General features: G+C 37.8%; 1 protein-coding gene and 1 pseudogene across 1 annotated transcript; both read left to right on the top strand.

The window, feature by feature from the left end:
• The first annotated feature begins 282 nt into the window (after positions 1–282).
• On the top strand, positions 283–10061 carry LOC116202799 (oligopeptide transporter 1-like). Its single transcript, XM_031534450.1, has 8 exons — positions 283–499; positions 6355–6797; positions 6907–7004; positions 7382–7954; positions 8171–8438; positions 8721–8903; positions 9116–9399; positions 9497–10061. The coding sequence occupies exons 1-8, from the start codon at positions 283–285 to the stop codon at positions 9831–9833; spliced, it is 2403 nt and encodes an 800-aa protein (XP_031390310.1). The 3' UTR covers positions 9834–10061.
• Positions 10062–12687: 2626 nt separating this feature from the next.
• Positions 12688–20346, top strand: LOC116202623 (annotated as a pseudogene).
• The last annotated feature ends 244 nt before the right edge of the window (positions 20347–20590 follow it).

The following is a 20590-nucleotide window of genomic DNA, read 5'->3' as shown; positions in this document are numbered from 1 at the left end:
TTTGGAAATTTTCTTTAAATTTCTTATGAATTTGGAAAGAGTTTGGAGACCGACTGTTTATAATCCATGCACATGTCCCGGATCGTCCTAGCCACGTGTCTGCTGTGACAAGTGTCATCGCCCAAAGTTCTTACAAGTTACACGTACCGGGTCGTCCATCTCTTTCTTTGAGCAACCGACAATACACTAGGTAGAAACCGGCCGCAGTTCTTCCATTTATTTTGCCGTGCCCAAATCTCGAGCCGACTAACGCGGACATCATCAAGTGATCGTCACATAATTATGGCGATGAACAACGAGGAGCTGTACCCCGTTGGAAACCAAGAACCGAGCCAGCTGCCCTTTCCCCGTCCCGGTGAGACCAAAGCGCCCGGAGTTGTCACCACAAGAGATTATGACCGGAACATGGATGCATGTAGGTGTGTAGACTACGGAGACGATGGATCCGCGACGTGGCCTAGAAGTGCCCCGAGATCCACCAGCAGGCGGACCACTCCAAGTGCGTTCACTCCAAGGTTGAAGCCCAACAGAAGCCCAATTAAATATTCGGGAGCAGGTCACGTAGTATCCAATTTCGGTGTTATCATTGTATATGATTGTTCCTCTTACTTAGCGCTAGGGCGGTCGTCTGTCAAACGCCTTTATTTAATGTAGCTAGTTTGTTGTGCGCCGATAACGAGTCGATTCGGACGATTATCCTTGTGGCTGTGATTTTGCACCGGTCGAATGTATGGTCTGTAAGTTTGATGGAGAGGGTTCGACGTCAGGCAATCAACGCTGAGGCGCTGGTCATGACAGATTTGGGCTTTTAATTGGGCCCACGGCCCATAAACATGGCAGGCTCTTCCAGACGTAGACTTCCCGTTGTGGGCCCAATAGCTCAGAGCACAGTGCAACTCGTGAGATTACAGTTCTAACATCGAGCTCGTCCCATCATAGGCCTTTCATCTTCGTGTGCGGTAGTTAACTGCTGTCGGACCCTCCTATCCTACCTAGGTTGATAATCCGATGTTGATCTCATGAACATGTATGGCGGATGCATTGCCTTGAGATTACCTCGCTTGTCTGGTCCGCAGCTTCGTGTTCATGTAGTAGGGCGCAATTGTTTCTTGCTTGACTCAACTGAAATAATGTTTATGTTGCAAGAAATTTTCTTAGAATTATAATAAGCTAAAGAAGTCATTTTTCGGTTTGATACTAAAGCCATCAGTAAGCGAACAACGATCTTCGGAATGTTTATGTACTAGAAAATTGGTTCACCGAAATAATTATTATTCTTAATAGTTGCTTTGCTAGAAATCCGACGTACGTAGTCTCTCCATGCACGCATGTATTTGCCACCCAGTCGAAAGCTGATTCCAGTTTTATCCCCTCCCCCTCTATTTCCTTCAGTTTCACATTATTTTGAGCTTCGCTAATTAATTCACGGCAGTAAATGAGAAATCCTTTCCATGACAGAAGGTGAGTATAAGAGAGGAAAGTGCTCAAAAGAAAGATTACATAAAAAGGAGAAACGGTTGCCCCGTTTCCACCAAAAAAAATAAAAAGGAGAAACGACAATATACGTAGTGTGATCACTATAAAAATAAATACATGTAATTCATTGATAATTTAATTGATTAAAGAGGAACTGTATGTATATCAAGGACTAGATAGATAGAATAACAAGAAAAACAATTCCTTCACTTAAATGAGGTGTGTCTATAGATGCTCATTCTACGCACATTTAAAAACTAGCTTTTTTGCCCTGGCTTATTGTTTAGAGTGATGGATTTTTACAAATTTTGACATCACAATTGAAATATTCATTAAGTTATATAGATTCTTAAAGTGAAAGCATTCAAATATTAGTACATACAATAACAAATTTAGAATAATTGGAAATGAATTATAATACCAAATAGGATGAAGAAAATGATATTACTTAGAAAACATATTACATTTTCTTAAATATCAATTTCTAAAAATTGTAATGGATGACTTTTATGTATTTGTTAAAAAAGAAGTGCAAATCATTTATTTTAAACAGATTTGTATATTACTATTACTTATTGTATATAGTAGATTTTTCTTTTAGTTTTTAATTATGTCTAATTATGTCGAAAAGTTTTTTCTAGATATTTATTTTAAATTTTTTATTTTTTATAAATAAATTTTGAGATTATATATTTTAAATCTAGAATGTGCTTATACAATAAAATTATTAAGTATTTAATAATTTATATATATTTACTAATTTAGTCCTCATTGTATATATATTGATAATTATTTATTTAGACATTTATCTTTATCATCTGGTGCTAGACATAAAATTATTTTTCTAATCATATTTATTATAGGGGATACAACTTTATATATATATATATATACACACACACATACACACACCAATCTATTTTTCCCCTGTGTTGTACAGGTAATTTTTTTATGGAGATTTATTGGACTTTTTACATTCAAATATAAGATTATAATTCTTTTTTTCTTGGTGGAGAATTTTTTTTTTCAAAATTAATTATATTTTCATTTTGAATAAGGAAGTTTTAATAAATTATGCAGATCCAAAGTACAGATAATTATGTCATCATTTTATGCACATATATAATATAAATTTTATTTGCTACAATAAAATTATCAATATAAATTTAAATCATAGAAGATTTATATCGCAATAGTTTAATAATATATTGAAGTTTGTCTCTATAGTTTTAGTTTGTTTATAGATTCTACAATTAATCCATCACTTGGAAGTTAATCTTTTACAAATAAATTTTCTAGATTGAGGGCAAAAATACCTACACAAGTTAATTCAAGTAAGGTTTCTTTCTATTTTTTTATTTTTAAATAAAAACAAAATTTTCCGGATTGAGGAAAAATACTTAGATAAATTAATTCAAGTAAAGTTTCTTTTCTAATTTTATTATTTTTAAATTAATTTAATTTAGATACAGAAGTAAATATTAGTTAGATATTGATAGATATTGACCTTTCTAACCCTGTAAATATTACCTTTCTAATCATATTTATTGCCTATATATTGACCTTTCTTGCCTTGTATCAATAAATATTTACTTTTCTAACCATATTTATTACATGTTATACAATTTTATATATATAGATAGGAATATCCTTATTTCTTTATTATATTATTAAGTTACATTTATTACCAAAAAAAGTTACATTTCATAGAACGATTCCTATATTTAATGGTTTTAATTGAGATGCTATTTATGTTGACCGTAGGTTAATTAATTATAACCAAATCTAACAATTTTCTGAACATTAAAAACAAAATAAATAATTGCTGAAACCTATTATTAAACATAAGTATTTTTTTTTCAATATTGGTACTAAACAAAGAATCAATAAAGAGAAACTATAAAACTTTAATACTAATAAAATCTATTACTGAAATTGAAATTACCATATTTATTGAACTGTGAAAAATGTGGAGAGTCCACTATAAACATGTAGATATATATTCAAAAGTTGCAAAGAACAGATAATGACACTAAGAAGAGAAACTATAAAACTTTAATACTAATAAATAATAATAATTTGATTCTCAATGCTCGTCAATAAAAAATCATTAAGGATCATTAAAAATTTAATAAGAGGTGCCTGAGTTAAATCATACGTTCGATATCGGATTAATTGATTAATTTTTTATGGTACCAAAAAAGAAGCATTAAGTAGTATTAACAAAATTAATTGTGAGTTTATCCACCATATAAAAGAATCTTGTATACCTATGCATTTCTTATATATGCTTAAAGAATATACATGCTCGAGTATTTAAAAGGTATATGTACTTCATTGCTGGTATTTTTGGATAATATTTTCATTTGGTTATGCTGAAAATTAAGTCCTCTCCAAGATTTTCTTTCAAGATAACAAACTCAACTTTTTCAATTGCTCTAGGTTGTAGATTCATAATTTTGTTGTTTTTGCTCGTTTTAATTAGGTCTTGTTTCTTGAATTGAAATATATATATATATATATATATATAAGTGCTTCAGTGTATATTACCAAAAAAATAATAAATTAGTTCATTATAAACCATGATTTTTCATATTTTTATAAACAAATCTTAACTGAAGAAAATTGCAATCTAACAGTATGCGCTCAAAATGATCAGAGATTACTTTTCATAAATTATAAACCTTACTATTGTTCATAACCAAATCTAGCTCAAGAAGAAGAAAGACAAAGGAATTGACTTGCAATACAAATAAAAAAAGTATAAATAAGACAATCCTTGGCTAAAATAAAATAGGCTGGCCTAGGTCTTGAGATCAAATAAATAGCACAACCAAAGAAAAAGTTCATGTGAACATTCAGATATTTGAATTCATGCCACACGTTTGTCAAAATCATTAATACAGAACGCATATTATCTCTAAAAGATGAATACTTACAGGTTGATTCACGTATAACAAATAATGATGAGTATTTGATCCTTAATTACCAACATTCTTCTCTAATTTCCATTCCCATTGTATGGCGAATCTGCAACATAGAAAAGGTAAGAGGTCAGAAAAGGTAAGAGGTCAAATTGAAAATTGAGAACTGAAGAGAGGATAATATATTAACAAATGATGTAACAATGTTTTGTTCAAAGTATTCTCAGAAATCGAGAAGGGCCTCTACTTATATGTGAGTACTGAGGGGACCCCATATTTTGGATAATACAATTAATTCGGACAAAATGAAAGACTCTGTTACTAATTTTGGGTGTTAGTCGTAGCATTTAATTTTCTATAACTGATGTCCAAATAAGGCATGAAAAATAAATTTGGAGATAAAATTTTCAATTGTTCTACGTATTTATTGGTGGAATAATTTAATACATATATTATTATCTTATTTTCAATATATATTTTATTTTATATTTTGAAACTATTTAGCAAGGAAGTTATTTTGTTAATTACGAATATACTCCTATTTATTAGGGTGGGTTCAACTTCTATTATGTATATAGACTATTTATTAGGGTGGGTTAAACTTCTATATATATATATATATATATAGATTATTAGGGTGGTTTCAACTTATATTTATTTATATAGATAGACCAGTATTGAATATCAATAGAAGATTTTATTATAAGGACGTTACAGCAATTATAACTTCGAATATTAATTATTTCATTTCAAATAAAGTTATAATAATGCGTTTCATCGTAAACCTTATTAGTATTAGCATTTTCTCAAATTTTTTTGACGTGTAATCTGGTATCTAGCAACTCAACGGACCATGATTAATCCAATTCAAATCGGGTTGGTCCACTAAATGTTAAAACTTTTCTCGTCAAGGATTTTCTCCATTTGCAAACTTCAAATCCAAGACTTTGACTAAGGGGAACATGCGTCGAACCGCTTGAACCAACTTTTATTGGTAAATTTTATTATTTTCTCAGTTCTAATACGATTTTTTTTTTACGAGTAAATATGTGAACTATATAAGGTAGTCAGCTTGACATTAATTGCCCTTCTCAAAATAGCCCTATATATATATATATTTGTATAAAACTAATTGTGTTAAATTATACTTCGATTTTTACTACCAAAAAAAAATTATATTTCGATTTTGCTTTTCCTTCATTGGAAGATCGAATTGTCATTTGCTAGCTGTTGAATTATAATATTATTTCCTATTATCGGAAAACAACACGTTTCGTCTGTTCTTCCTTTCCATATATACTACATACATACGTATAAGTGTATATGGTAATCAGATCATTGTATGCATATATACCATACACATGATTTCCCCTTATTAATATAATAATAGTTTCTACCATTGTTCTCTCCCTAGTCAGTCATCGGTCTTTTGTTGATTTTGGGAGATGAATTACGAGAGGAAAACGGCGGATAGCTCTCTTCAGTCCTCCACTACAATACATGGTTAGATCTTTCCTTTTGATTTAATTAGATGTATACATATATATTATGCTTTTGTAGCAAATCAAACTGACATATGATGTCTTTGTCAATTTATTTTAGTAATGTGTATTGTTATTGCTTCGGCTTTTCATGACTATTACATGTAATTTGGAGATCATGATTTTATCAGATATAATCAGATTCATTGTCCATATATCTACAAGCTTATGTCCAACTTCTGTGATGATGCTCAAATGATTCCATGAAATATCTGTTTGATGAGTTTGACAAAAAATAAGAAGTAATTTGGATTCATTTCGACCCTATACATATATATATATGCATTGTTTTTTGTTTTTTTGATAGGTATATATATATATGTATATGCAGGGTTGAAAGGACGTAGATGAGTACATAGATTTAATTTCAATTTTAATTTAATCCGGATAAGTCTTCCCTCTGATCTGTACAGGGGATGAAGAAAATGACAGCCCCATCGAGGAAGTGAGGCTAACGGTGCCCCCGACCGACGACCCGACCCAGCCTGCCCTGACGTTCAGGACATGGGTCCTTGGGCTTGCTTCGTGCGTCCTCCTGTCGTTTGTGAACCAGTTCTTTAACTACCGTCAGAACCCGCTCACCCTCTCCTCCGCCGTAGCCCAGATTGGGGTCCTACCAATAGGGAAGCTCATGGCAGCGACCTTGCCCTCAAAAACCATCAAGGTGCCATTAACAGGCTGGTCCTTCTCGTTGAACCCCGGCCCCTTCACCCTCAAGGAGCACGTCCTTATCACCATCTTCGCCAGCTCTGGCGCTGGCGGCGTATACGCAGTCCATATCATCACTTCCGTCAAGGCATTCTACCACAAGGATTTGCATATCATTGCGGCCTTCTTACTATCTCAGACAACCCAGGTAACGTTAACAACATAATTCACGACATATATATTAATTTATATTTTGGGGAAATAATTTAATTAATTACGGGAATTAATTGAAACAAATTATATAAACTATGTGTTAGATGATGGGATATGGATGGGCGGGTCTGTTCAGAAAATACCTTGTGGAGTCCCCCTACATGTGGTGGCCTAGCAACCTTGTTCTGGTATCTGTTTTCAGGTAAATTAACTTCCAAGTCCAATCCTTCCCCCTTTTTTTTTCCTTTTTATTTTGTTGGAGTTAAAAAGCCAGGTTCGGTCGATATGAAACAGGATTCACAAATTTTCATGCGCACGTACTGGGAGAAAATTATGAGATCACACTTTTATTAGTTTAGTTCAACCTTCAATGTGCCCTTAAGGTAATCAATTACAAAGAAATTGATCAAAGTTTCATGTATACTTAGTGGGTAGACTCTGCTCAAATTGGATTAGTTGGAGCCCATTAGACTTCCGGATACCAAGGAACACACTTAAAAAAAAAGTTTCAAAATATAGCTCTTCTGTCTGTTGGAGTTTATCACAAAAAGTGCGAAATCAATTACTTGAATTTGTCAGGGCTTTACACGATGATGAGAAGAGGCCTAGGAGAGGGACCACGAGGTTCCATTTTTTCCTGATTGTCTTCATCTCGAGCTTCGTCTACTACATCGTCCCAGGTTTCCTCTTCCCTTCGATCATGAACATCTCAATCTTGTGCCTCATATGGAAGGACTCAATCACGGTCCACCAGATCGGGTCGGGCCTTAAGGGGATGGGGATTGGGGCCTTCACCTTCGACTGGAACACGGTCGCAGCATTCCTAGGGAGCCCACTAGCGACGCCCGCCTTTGCCATTATAAACGTGTTGGTTGGGTTCGTGATCATGGTCTATGTTGTCCTCCCAATCTTCTACTGGGGCAACATCTACAATGCCAAGAAGTTCCCAATCATATCTCAAAATGTCTTCGACTCGGAGGGCAAACCCTACAACATCTCACGCATCCTCAACTCGAAGACGTTTGACATCAATTTGGACGAGTACAATAACTACAGCAAACTCTATCTCAGTATCTTCTTTGCCTTCACTTATGGGTTGAACTTTGCCTCCCTAACAGCGACTATTTCTCATGTCGCCCTCTTCCATGGAAAGTAAGCATCCTCGTATCATTTCGACTTGCAGTTTTTATGTTTTTTTGCACGAGAATGAAATTAACTTCACGAAGACAATCAGATGATTTCATCATATATTACATGTCGACTCATATCACTATATTTGGTAGGTGTTTCCAGTGCACACTGATTCTTAATTTCCGTCCTATAGTAAATTGCTCAAACTAATTTTGTTTGGGAAACCAAAATTATCAGAACGATATGGCGGAACATGATTAAAGCTAAGGAAGGAATGCAGAATAACTTCGAAGATGTGCACACAAGACTGATGCAGAAGAACTACAAGCCAGTCCCCCAATGGTGGTTCCACATCATCTTGATCCTGGTCGTGGGCCTTGCCATATTTGCTTGTGAGGGCTTCGACAAGCAGCTCCAACTCCCATGGTGGGGCGTCCTCCTCGCCTGTTTGTTGGCCTTCACCTTCACGCTGCCGGTCGGGATCATCCAGGCCATGACCAACAATGTACGTAAAGTTCAATAATAGGATTTGGTTTATGCTTATGAGGGATATATCCTGAACTCGATCCTCTCAAAGATCGCACAAAACCTGGAAGTTTTCTAGTTCACTTACTTGATGCATCAAGATATTTTTACATATATGCATGTTTGATTTTACTATTCGCCAAACATCAGAATATGGTTGAGGTTTGCTTCGTTCCTTTTTTTTTTTTTTTTAACTTCCTCCTCAATATCCTAACTGCCGTCATTTTTTATATTTCCTGATGTTCGAATCTGAAATCACCAGCAAGTCGGGCTGAATGTGATCACGGAGTTGGTGATAGGTTACTTCTATCCTGGAAAGCCTCTCGCCAATGTTGCTTTCAAGACTTACGGCTATATCAGCATGTCCCAAGCCCTCTCGTTTCTCAGTGACTTCAAGCTGGGGCATTACATGAAGATCCCTCCCAGATCGATGTTTGTAGCTCAGGTAATCTCGACAATATCTGATTAATCCTGAATAAGATCAGAAGGCTGACGGCTTTATTTTTCCCCCCTAGTATGATGCGTGTGCATAAATAACTTTGATTACTATGTAATGGTCTTGTAATTAATGCGATCAACCTTCCCTTCGGGATGAGATTGGTCCGATTAATTTACAACACTATAGTGACTCCTTGCTTTAAATCAACAATGGCCCAGTTGGTGGGGACAATAGTTGCCTCGACCGTCTACTTCAGCACCGCGTGGTGGCTCTTAAACTCAATAGAGAACATCTGCAACCCAGACCTTCTGCCCGAAGGGAGCCCATGGACCTGCCCGTCGGACAATGTGTTCTATAACGCGTCCATCATATGGGGGGTTGTGGGCCCGCGCCGCATGTTTGCCGACCTTGGATTCTACCCAGAGCTCTACTGGTTCTTCCTCATCGGTGTACTCTGCTCGCTCTTCAGCTGGCTCCTCAGGAAGCTCTTCCCCAACACCAAGTAAAATGATATATCTATCTAAACATATATTATATTTGTCTTGTAGGTAGATATCCTAATTATTGATCTAATATTTCCTCCATAATCGCATATATAGATGGATCGAGTACATCAACACACCCGTGATCTTATCAGCCACAAGTCTCATGCCTCCGGCAAGGTCCATAAATTACACCTCGTGGGTGATCGTGGGGCTTTTCTTTAACCTATACGTGTACCGAAGATACAAGGGTTGGTGGGCAAGACACAACTACATTCTCTCAGCCGGGTTAGATGCAGGGATCGCCTTCCTTGGTGTGGCCCTGTTCTTCACCCTCCAGACGAAGGATATCTACGGCCCCGAGTGGTGGGGCCTGGATTCGAGTGACCATTGCTCGCTGGCCATTTGCCCGACTGCCCCCGGGGTCGTGGCCAGAGGATGTCCTGTCCTCTGAAGATATCGGCATGCTGATCGATCGAGAGATAATCACTCTTCATCTCGTATCCTACAGATGGATCTATCTCTTGATATATTACGTGATTTCGCATGTAAATGGTCAATGCTTTTTCTCAGATTATCAGGACAAGAATATTGTGCCTTTTATTTGTCAGACAATTTATTGCTTGGAAGAAAAAATCTATTACTTGTATACTTTAACCAAAGTCAGGAATCCTAAGTCATTTATAGCTGCAAACCACTGTAAGCACATGTCATGTAATCTTAATAGGGACGATTTATTTTCGGTACTTCCAACATATCACTTGTTGGGTGCCAAACCGACTAAACGATGGAAGTTCAGCCGTGCCAATTTGGTGGACGCTTTTGACCGTATTATATATGTATACCCACACAATAGCAGAAAAGCACGTAATTTGCACGTGGTATTCTGTAATGATGTTTTTATATATATATATATGTATGTATGTATGTATGTATAGGATCCTTTCAATTTTCCATATCAAGCTATTTTGGGGCATGTTTCATTCTTATTCATTCTTCTAATCTATATATCTATATCTATATATATATATATATATGAAAGTAAGATACGAGGTGTGCCTGGTCAGATGGTCTCAAAATGCTCTGTTGCCGAATGAAATTTCTCGATTTTTTGAGTTTTAAAATTTAAAATATTTTTTTATTATAAAATTAACAACAAAATATGGCAAAATTATTTTTTCATTACAATATTCCATTTTAAAAAGATCAAAAGTACCATCAAATCTTTTGGATATTATGGTAATCTACTATTGAAGGCAATATAAATTTTCCAAACGTAATTTTCTCAATTTTTTAATGTTTTTTTTATTTTCTCAATTATTTAAAAAAATTATCGTTTTTTATTTTTAAAATTTGAAATTATTTATGATTTTTTATTTTTCGGAATTATATTGAATAAAAATAATTTCTCGATTTTTTAAGTTGCTAAAATTTAAAATTATTTTCAACTATAAAATTAGCAACAAAATCTTCCGAAATTATTTTTTGTTATAATATTCCATTTAGAAATCAAAAATACCATAAAGTTGTTTGATACTACAATAATCTCCAATTTAAAGCAATATAAATTTTTTAAATGAAATTTTCTAAGTTTTTTATTTTTTATTTTAGGAATTATTTTTAATAAATATAAATTAGTATATTTAAACTTTTTCTAACTACTAATTTCCCTACTCTTTCCTAAAGTTTCTCACACTCCCTTTCTCTTTCTATATCCCGTTACCTCTTCCCTCTCTCTTTATCCACCCTCTTTCCCTCTGACTAATGAATACGTTCTTGCTAAAAACATGTCTTAGATTACATAGCAATACAAATGAATTTAGGTTATATCATTTCATTTTAAAAAAAGATTATACCGTGCGTAACATGGGTTTAGCTCTAGTTACGTTAATTTATATTTGAGATATTTAGAACTGTATTTCAATAACGTTAATTATGTACATGGCATGTTATGTGAGCACATGGCATGTTGTGCGACTCCACATTACACATATGCACATGTGTATATATAGTTCATTATTGTAAATTCATGAATAAAAGGGATAGTTGATATCTCTTCAGTTAAGCAAAATAACAAATTAGTTAACAAATTAGTCAATCCCTTACCTCCTGGAAAAACCGATTGTATATGCCATGCTTGGTTAGAATTGGTTCGACTGACCACTTTACGCAATTTAATGATTTAGTCGGCGCTTTCGATTTATCGTTTCACATGATGGGCGCCAGCCCATCTAATGGAAATTCGACGATGTCAGTTCTGTAAACAGTTTTCTGCCCGACTCTTCAGCCGAGAGGCGATGCCTCCGACAAATCCTGAATACTGCGGTGAACTAATCCGGACCACATATTGAAGCCAAAAGAAAGGTCCTGGGCATCCAAGTCGTATCTCATAACTTGAGTAAACATATCCCGCTCGGTCATCATGCAGTAGGGATCCATATTGGTCGAGCAAATGAATGTTAGAGGAATTCCAAGAGCGCAAATAGTTTCCGTTAGAGATACAAATATAATGTTCAAAAAAACTGATCTCCAAGATAAAATGTCTTTAAATAAATTAAAAGTAAATCATAAATAATACTAAAAAGATAAATATTAATCTATTAAATAAATTTTATTTCGCAAATTAACTATTTGCTCAATTTTTTCAGAAGTCGATGACCCTGAATTTTTCGGCGTGCAGTCCGATATCCGGAAGTCAAATAGGTCTCAACTAAGCCTAGTCGGTTCATTAAGGGATAAAATTCTTTTAATTATGGATTTATTTTATGCACAAGACTAAGAAGCAAGTGTTAAACCACTTACATTAATCCATATTGATGATGCCCCTGAATTTTAAGGGAAAGTAACAACTTACGACAGAGAAGAGAGCCAACTAATCATTCACTGCGCTGTTGTTCGAATGCTTATCAATTCTCTCTTCTTCTTTTTTCTTTTTTTTTTTTTGAGTGAGGCAATGCTTCTCAATTCTGTCTGTGAGTCTTTGACAGTCACTTGCTCGCAATTTCAGGAAAGTTTCATAATAGTGAATTTTGACAAATTCCCCTTTTCCAGTAAATCCAATAAAATTGAAGAAAAGAATAGTGAATTTTAACTTTATGCTTTGTACTAAGAATAGATAACCCTTAAGATTCGGAGGGATATGGAACCAAATAGATTCTATGAGTTAAGTATAAATAGTTTCTGTTATTTTGGCACCAAAGCAGGCTTTTCCCTTTGCTCTTCCCCATCATCTTACGCTTAACTGCCTCTTATCTAAGGCAGAATCTTCGTCGGGGAGGCGAGGAGAGGAAGACGGACAGAAGGACGGCATGGCCAATCATTCCCCCGGGCACAGCCGCTATCCGTCCATCCACTTCAACGTAAGTACCATCAACTGCTTTCCTATCGCCACCTGTGAAATGAAATCAAATCAGCCTCGTTTGCTTTTACCAGCTTTTGCAAAAGAAACAAGAACTTGTGGCGTCGTGTCGTGTCGTGTCATATTGTGTTTTTATGCCAATTAACAGCAAGATATAACATTGCTTTTGCATTTCCCGTATGATTGGAATAGAAACTTCTTCGTCTCATAAAAAGAAGAAAAAAAATCTCGGGTTTCGACTCGGTGACAGGCTCTTGAGAGAGAATATATATGTTGCACGATCAATACTGTTTAAAAGTGAAAAAGCCATATTTTCTCAATACATGCAGGGAATGGAGAGGAAGACAGCCCGATTGAGGAAGTTAGACTGACAATGTCCACGACGCTGCCTGCCCTGACTTTCAGGAAATGGGTTCTCGGGCTAGCCTCGTGCATCCTCCTGTCCCTTGAGAATCAGTTCTTCAACTACCGTCAAAACCCGCTCTCCATCACCTCGGTCTCGGTCCCAATCATTGCCCCGCCTTTAGGAAAGCCCATGGCAGCGACCCTGCCCTCGAAGCCCATCAAGGTCCCACTGATGGGCTGGTCCTTCTTGATGAACCCTGGTCCGTTCAACCTCAAGGAGCACGTTCTCATCACTATCTTCGCTAATGCCGGAGCCAATGGAGTCTACGCACTCCATGTCCTCGCTTCCGTCAAGGCTTACTACCACCGGCGCCAATTCTTGAACTCCTCAAGTTCTAAGGCCAGTTGAAGCCATGCATAGCTTCAACTTCTCTAAGGTCACAACTTTAGTTAACATGTCAGCAGGATTCTCGCTTCCACGAATCTTCATCAATTGCAAAACCTTCTTTTCCAAGAGATGTCGAATGTAATGATACTTCAACTCAATGTGCTTCGTTCTCGAATGAAAAGCTGATTCTTAGCTAAGAAAATAGCGCTCTGACTGTCGCTGTAAAGAATACTATTTTTTTGCTCTTTCCTCAGTTCACACAAGAAATTCTACAGCCATATCATTTCTTTACTAGCCTCTGTCACTGCTATATACTCCGCTTCTGTAGCAGACAAAGCCACTGTCTTCTGCAACTTAAAAGCCCAAGAAACCGATGTACCACTGAAAGTAGACACGTACCCAGTTGTACTCTTCCTTTTATCAAGATCACCTGCCAAGTCAGCATCAACATAACCATTCAAAACCATGTTCTAGCCTTTGAAACATAGAACCCTCTCTGTGGTACCTCGCAAGTATCTGAAGATCCACTTTACTGCTTCCCAATGCTGCTTACCCGAATTACTCATATATCTGCTCACAACTCCCACTGCATGCGCAATATCTGGTCTAGTACACACCATAGCATACATAATACTTCCAATTGCTGAAGCGTAGGGAACTTTCTCTATATGAGCACGCTCTGAATCACTTTTAGGTGAATCCCTTATTGATAGCTTAAAATGGCTACCCATAGGAGTACTCGCTGACTTTGCTGTATCCATACGGAATCTCTTCAAAACTTTTTCAATGTATTCAGTCTGTGAAATGAACAGCTTTCCTGCCACTTTATCTCGATTAATCCTCATACCTAGGATTTGTTTGGCCTCTCCAAGATCCTTCATTTCAAACTGTTTGAACAATTGCTTCTTCAACTTATACACCTCTTGAGCACAAGAGCCTGCTATCAACATATCATCAACATATAATAGCAAAATAATAAAGCTATTGTCAAACCTCTTGAAGTAGCAACAATGATCAGCATTGCATCTGACAAACTCAATCTCATGCATGAACCCATCAAACTTCATATACCACTGTCTCGAGGCTTGTTTCAAACCATACAAACTTTTCTGTAGCTTGCACACAAGCTCACTGCTACCTTCGGACAAGTATCCTTCTGGTTGCTTCATATATATGTCTTCGTTAAGACCACCATGAAGAAATACTGTTTTTACATCCATCTGCTCTAATAATAAATTCTCTGCAGCAACTATGCTCAAAACTAATCTGATAGTAGTTAGCTTCACAATATGAGAGAATATATTTGTATAATCAATACCTTGTTTCTGCTGAAAACCCTTCACAACCAACCTTACCTTGTAACGCTTGCTTCCATCCGCCTCTTCTTTAATTCTATAAACCCACTTGTTATGCAATGCTTTCTTACCCTTTGGAAGCTCAACTAGTTCCCAAGTGCTAGTGGACATTAAAGAATTCATTTCATCTTCTATTGCAAGCTCCCACTTGCTCGAGTGCTCACTCTGCATAGCCTCAGCATAACATTCTGGCTCACCACTATCAGTCAACAGAAGATAGTGTAAAGAGGGCGAGTACGTTTCCAATGCGTGATGTTGTCTTTCTGATCTCCTCAACGGAACTACCAGTGTACTTGGTTCTGTCTCAACAACAACCTCCTGGTCATTCTGAATTTTGCTAACACATGAGTTTGGAATATCCAATTCAACAAACTGAGGGCTTTTAACTTGAGTACCTGCACTATCAATGTCTGGTGCACCCGACCTGTCTTTGTACAGAACATGCTCATTAAATATGACATCTCGACTTCGAATTATTTTTCGATTCTGATCATCCCAAAATCTATAACCAAATTCATCACCGCCATATCCAATAAAAGTACACTTCACAGATTTTGCATCCAGTTTGCTTCTAGCAGTAGCATTAACATGAACATACGAAACACAACCAAAAACTTTGAGAAATGATAGGTTTACCTCTTTACCACTCCAAACCTCCTCTGGTATGTCGTTATCCAAAGGAACTGATGGTCCTCTATTAATTAAGAAAGCAGCAGTGTTAATTGCATCTGCCCAAAATGTCTTCAGTAACCCACACTTCAATCGCATGCACCTAGCACGTTATTTAAGGTTTGTTCATTCGTTCTGCAACCCCGTTCTGCTGAGGGGTTCTTCTAACAGTTTTCTCCATGCGAATGCTATTCACAACACAGTACTCTTTGAACTCATCGAGCTCATATTCTCCACCATTATCAGATCTCAAACATTTCACCTTCAAGCCTGTTTCATTTTCGACCAAAGCGTTTCACTTTCTGAAAGCATCAAAAGCGTCAGATTTACGTTTAAGAAAATAAACCCATACCTTCCTCGTGGAGTCGTCAATGAAGGTCATGTAATATGATGCGCCACCAAGAGATGTGACCGGTGCTGGTCCCCATAAGTCACTATGTACCAGCTTCAATTTTTGCTCCTTCAAAGTTCTACCAGCCTTCGAAAAACTGACTCTTTTCTGCTTCCCGAATACACAATCCTCGCATAATCCGAGCTCAACTATTTTTAGACCTGGTAGTTTGCCCTTTGAACATAACTGTTTCATCTCCTTCTCACTCATGTGGCCAAGCCTGCAATGCCACAAATCTGCATCGCTGTTTGCACTGACAAGTGCAATGTTATCATGGTTGTTCACGGTCATGTACAGTGTACCCTCCTTCTTACCTCGAGCCACCACCATGGCCCCTTTGATTATTTTCCAGGAACTAGAGCCAAAGGACAAGTCATAACCCTCGTCATCCAACTGCCCTACAGAAATCAGATTCCTCTTCAAATCAGGAATGTGCCTCACACCACGCAACTACCATACGAGTCCATTCAGTGTTTTAATCCGAACATCTCCTTTCCTGCGATCTCTAAAGGCTCATCATCAGCAAGATAAACCTTACCAAAATTACCAGAAGTATAATTCTCCATAATATCGGCATTAGGGCAGGAATGAAATGATGCTCCATAATCCAAAACCCACGATTCCAACGGATTGCTGACACTCGAGATCAATGCGTCACTAATCTCCTCTGTTGCCACGTTCGCTGAGTTGTCGTCTTTCATTTCCTTTCTTGGTGCCTTACACTGATTCTTGTAATGACCACGTTTCTTACAATTCTAGCACTCAATTGAACTTTTGTCTTGTTCTGACTTAGATTTATTTCTCGACTTCGATATGCCTTGATGCGAATTCCCTGATTCTGATATGCCTCTATTTTCTGTACTCAAAGCTGATCCCGAAGTTTTCCTTGATTCTTTTCTGCGAATTTCTTCACTAATTATCAGATCTTGAACTTCATCAAACTTTAATTTCGCCTTCCCCGCTGAAGCACTAATAGCTGTGATTGTTCCGCTCCAACTTTCTGGTAGAGACGACAATAAAATTAGGGCTCTTACTTCGTCATCAAAATCAATAGCGACTGAGGTCAATTGAGCCGTTATCAAATTGAACTCATTCAGATGTTCGGCAACAGCAGTACTCTCCGACATCTTTAGGTTAAACAGCCGCCGCATCAGATGAACCTTGTTCGCCGCTGATGGCTTTTCGTACATATCGGCTAAAACCTTCAGTATACCTTTGGTGGTTTTCTCCTTCGTTGTATGAAACGCCACGTTCCGCGATAGCAACAAACGAATCACGCTCATCGTCTTCCTATCCAACACCTTCCATTCCGCTTCTGTCATCCCGATCAACTTATCCTCTAGAGGTTGCCACAAATCTTTACCGTAAAGATAATCTTCGATCTGCATCCTCCAAAACCCATAATCCTATCCATCGAACTTTTCGATCATCAATTTTCCTCCGTCCATCGTAGATTGCTCTGATTCAAACCCAAGCTCTGATACCAATTGTTGCGGAAAATATACGATAGTAGAAGACAATATGAATAAAAAAGCAAAAGGGACACACGGAATTGATTACCTAGTTCGTCAAAAATTCTAACTACCTCTGGGGGCACCTCCAAGCAGGTATTACACTATTTTGAGTTAGGGTTACAAGAGATATATATTGTTGTTTATAAAGGGAACAAACCCTAATTACATCACCAATGGGCCGATCCGAATTCACAGTACTTCAGGCTCCATAACTCAACACACCGGAGCATCCACCCCACAGCTGCCTTCTTGCCGTCTCAGACAACTCAAGTTTCATTTCCATGTGTTCATTAGCTCATTAATTACATTTTGTAGGTGCAATGATCCATATATCATTATACAGATGCTGGGATATGGATGGGCTGGTCTGTTTAGGAAGTACCATGTGGACTCCCAATACATGTGATGGCCTTCAAACCTTGTCCAAGTCTCTCTCTTCAGGTACTTTGAAATATTAAACCTCATCCTTCTCTCGATTTTCTGGAGATTCACGAGTCCTCGGGGATCTAGATCTTAGCGAAACCTGGATTAGCAAATGCAGCTTTGTTTCATTGTTAAAGTTTTAAATGACGTTTGGTTTGATGAAAACGGGAGAACAGATCACAGCATATAAGAATTGAAAACTGAAGGAGCTTTCTGCAGTCTTCTGTGTCTCTTCCCTATTTCGAGTCTAACATGATAAGTTGCAAAACATTGCAGGACCTTGCATGAGAAGGAAAAGAGACAGAGGCGAGGCCACACGAGTTTGCAGTTCTTCCACATGACCTTTGTCTCCAGCTTTGTTTACTACATCGTAGCGGGTTACCTGCTCCCATCGATCTCAGCCATTTCCGTGTTGTGTCTCTTAGGGAAGGATTCCATCGCAACCCAACAGATCGGATCGGGCCTCCATGGGCTTGGTTTAGGCTCTTTCACCTTAGATTGGGCCACAATCTCCTACCTGGGGAGTTCGCTGGCTTATCCGGCCTTCGCCATTATCAACACCCTTGTCAGGTTCTTCCATGTGATATATGTCGTCCTCCTGCTTTTGTACTATAACAATGTGTACAATGCCAAGAAGTTCCCGATCATTTCTGCCCACATCTTTGACTCTGAAGGGCAGATGTACGACATTTCTCGAATCCTCAACCACAAGAACTTCGATATCAACCTGGCTGCTTACGATGGCTACAGCAAGCTCTACCTTAGCGTCAATTTTGCCTTAAACTATGGGTTGGGCTTCACCATACTTGCTCCAACTCTTTCCCACGTTGCCTTCTTCCACAGAAAGTAAGCCACTAATCCCTGTACTTTTTTACCTTAACAAGGATCATTGAACTCTTAATAGGTGACGAGTTGTTTGAATAATTATCTAAAAACCGTGACCTATGATCATAAATAGGCCTAATTCGTCATTTGTGATGGCATTAACCATTGACCCGAAATAATGTCTTGGTAACAGGAGCATTTGGAAAATGTGGCAAAAAACGTGAGAGGCATTCAAGAACCAGATTGGGGACGTGCACACAAGGTTGATGAAGCAGAACCACGATGCAGTCCCGCGATGGTGGTTCTATATTATCTTGGTTTCAATGGTGGCCCTCGCCCTTTGGACCTGTGAAGGTTTTGACAAGCAGCTCCAGCTCCCATGGTGGGGAGTCCTGCTCGCCTGTGCAATGGCATTAGTCTTCGCATTGCCTGTTGGAATAATTGCAGCAACGACCAACTCGGTACTGAAGAGCTCTACCTATCTCATAACTCGATTTCACGAATGGGGAAGAAAGTTGATCTTAGTAACTCGTAATGTCATGTCAACAATATGCAAGCACCAGGGCTGAATATTATCAGGGAGTTGGTGATAGGTTATTTATATCCCGGGAAGCCTCTTGCAAATGTCACTTTCAAGACCTATGGGTATATCAGCATGACGCAAGCTCTCACATTTGTTTCTGACTTCAAGTTGGGCAATTACATGAAGATCCCTCCTAAGTCGATGTTCATCGCACAAGTAAGCTGGCCATTTTTTCCTGTTTTCGTTTTTTTTTTTTTTTACCTGGAAGAAGATCCGAGTATCGATTTCAGAAACGCAACGAATGCACTGCTTGACACAAGTCAAATTAAAAACCTTTGATGCTTTGCACATTACACCTAACAAACTAGACCCACCCAATTATTCTTCCAAAAAAATAAAAAATAAAAAACTAGGGTGACCAATATAAATGAATGATAATTCACGACATTGGATGATTTGCTTGTGCTGGTCCAATATCATATTGACTTGTAAAACTTCAATTGCAGTTGCTGAAAATCTCAACGAGCATAACCGACAATTGGTCATCATTTTACAGTTAGTTGGGACACCGGTTGCCTCAAGTGTTTACTTCGGCACTGCGTGGTGGCTCCTGACTACAGTCAAGCACATCTGTGAGACGTCCCTGTTGCCCAAAGGCGGCCCGCGGACCTGCCCTAGAGACGATGTGTTCTACAATGCTTCCATCATATGGGGAGTTGTGGGTCAGATGTGCATATTTACCAAGCTAGGAAACAACTCTGAGATATATTGGTTCTTTCTGATCGGGCTCTTCGCTCCTTTGCCTATTTGGGCCCTCTAGAAGATTTTCCCGGAGAAGAAGTGGCTTGCCTATATCAACATGCCCATCATCCTAGGGGCCACCCAATTGTCACCACCAGCCATATGAGTGACTTACATCAGTTGGAGCAACGTAGGGTTCTTCTTCAACATTTTTATCTATAAAAAATACAAGGGATGGTGGGCGAGGCATAACTATATTCTATCAGCTGGTTTAGATGCTGGGGTGGCCTTCCTCGGGGTGCTCCTCTACCTCTCCCTTCAGTCCAGAAACATCTTTGGCCCTGAGTGGTGGGGACTTCAGGCCGATGACACTGCTCGTTGGCCAAATGTCCCACCGCTCCGGGGATCAAGGTCCAAGGATGTCCTGCACTCTGATGCCATTAAATCCCCTGTGTGGCATTATTTTTATATCTATGATGTTCATTTTGTACATATGGAAGGAAAAGAAGTTGCAAGTAATGTAAATTAATTAATAGAAATTATGGATTGGTTTCAGAATTACATCCATCCCATATGAAAGGAGTCCTACCGTCTTTCTCCTTTATACTGCTTCAGATTTTATTTTATTTTTCATATGACACCATGAGATTTCTTATTATGTCCGAGTTTGATCTCGTGC

This window comes from Punica granatum, chromosome 1 (genome assembly GCF_007655135.1).
Source record: "Punica granatum isolate Tunisia-2019 chromosome 1, ASM765513v2, whole genome shotgun sequence".
NCBI classification, from domain to species: Eukaryota; Viridiplantae; Streptophyta; class Magnoliopsida; order Myrtales; family Lythraceae; genus Punica; species Punica granatum.
This window is presented reverse-complemented; position numbering and strand designations above follow the sequence as displayed.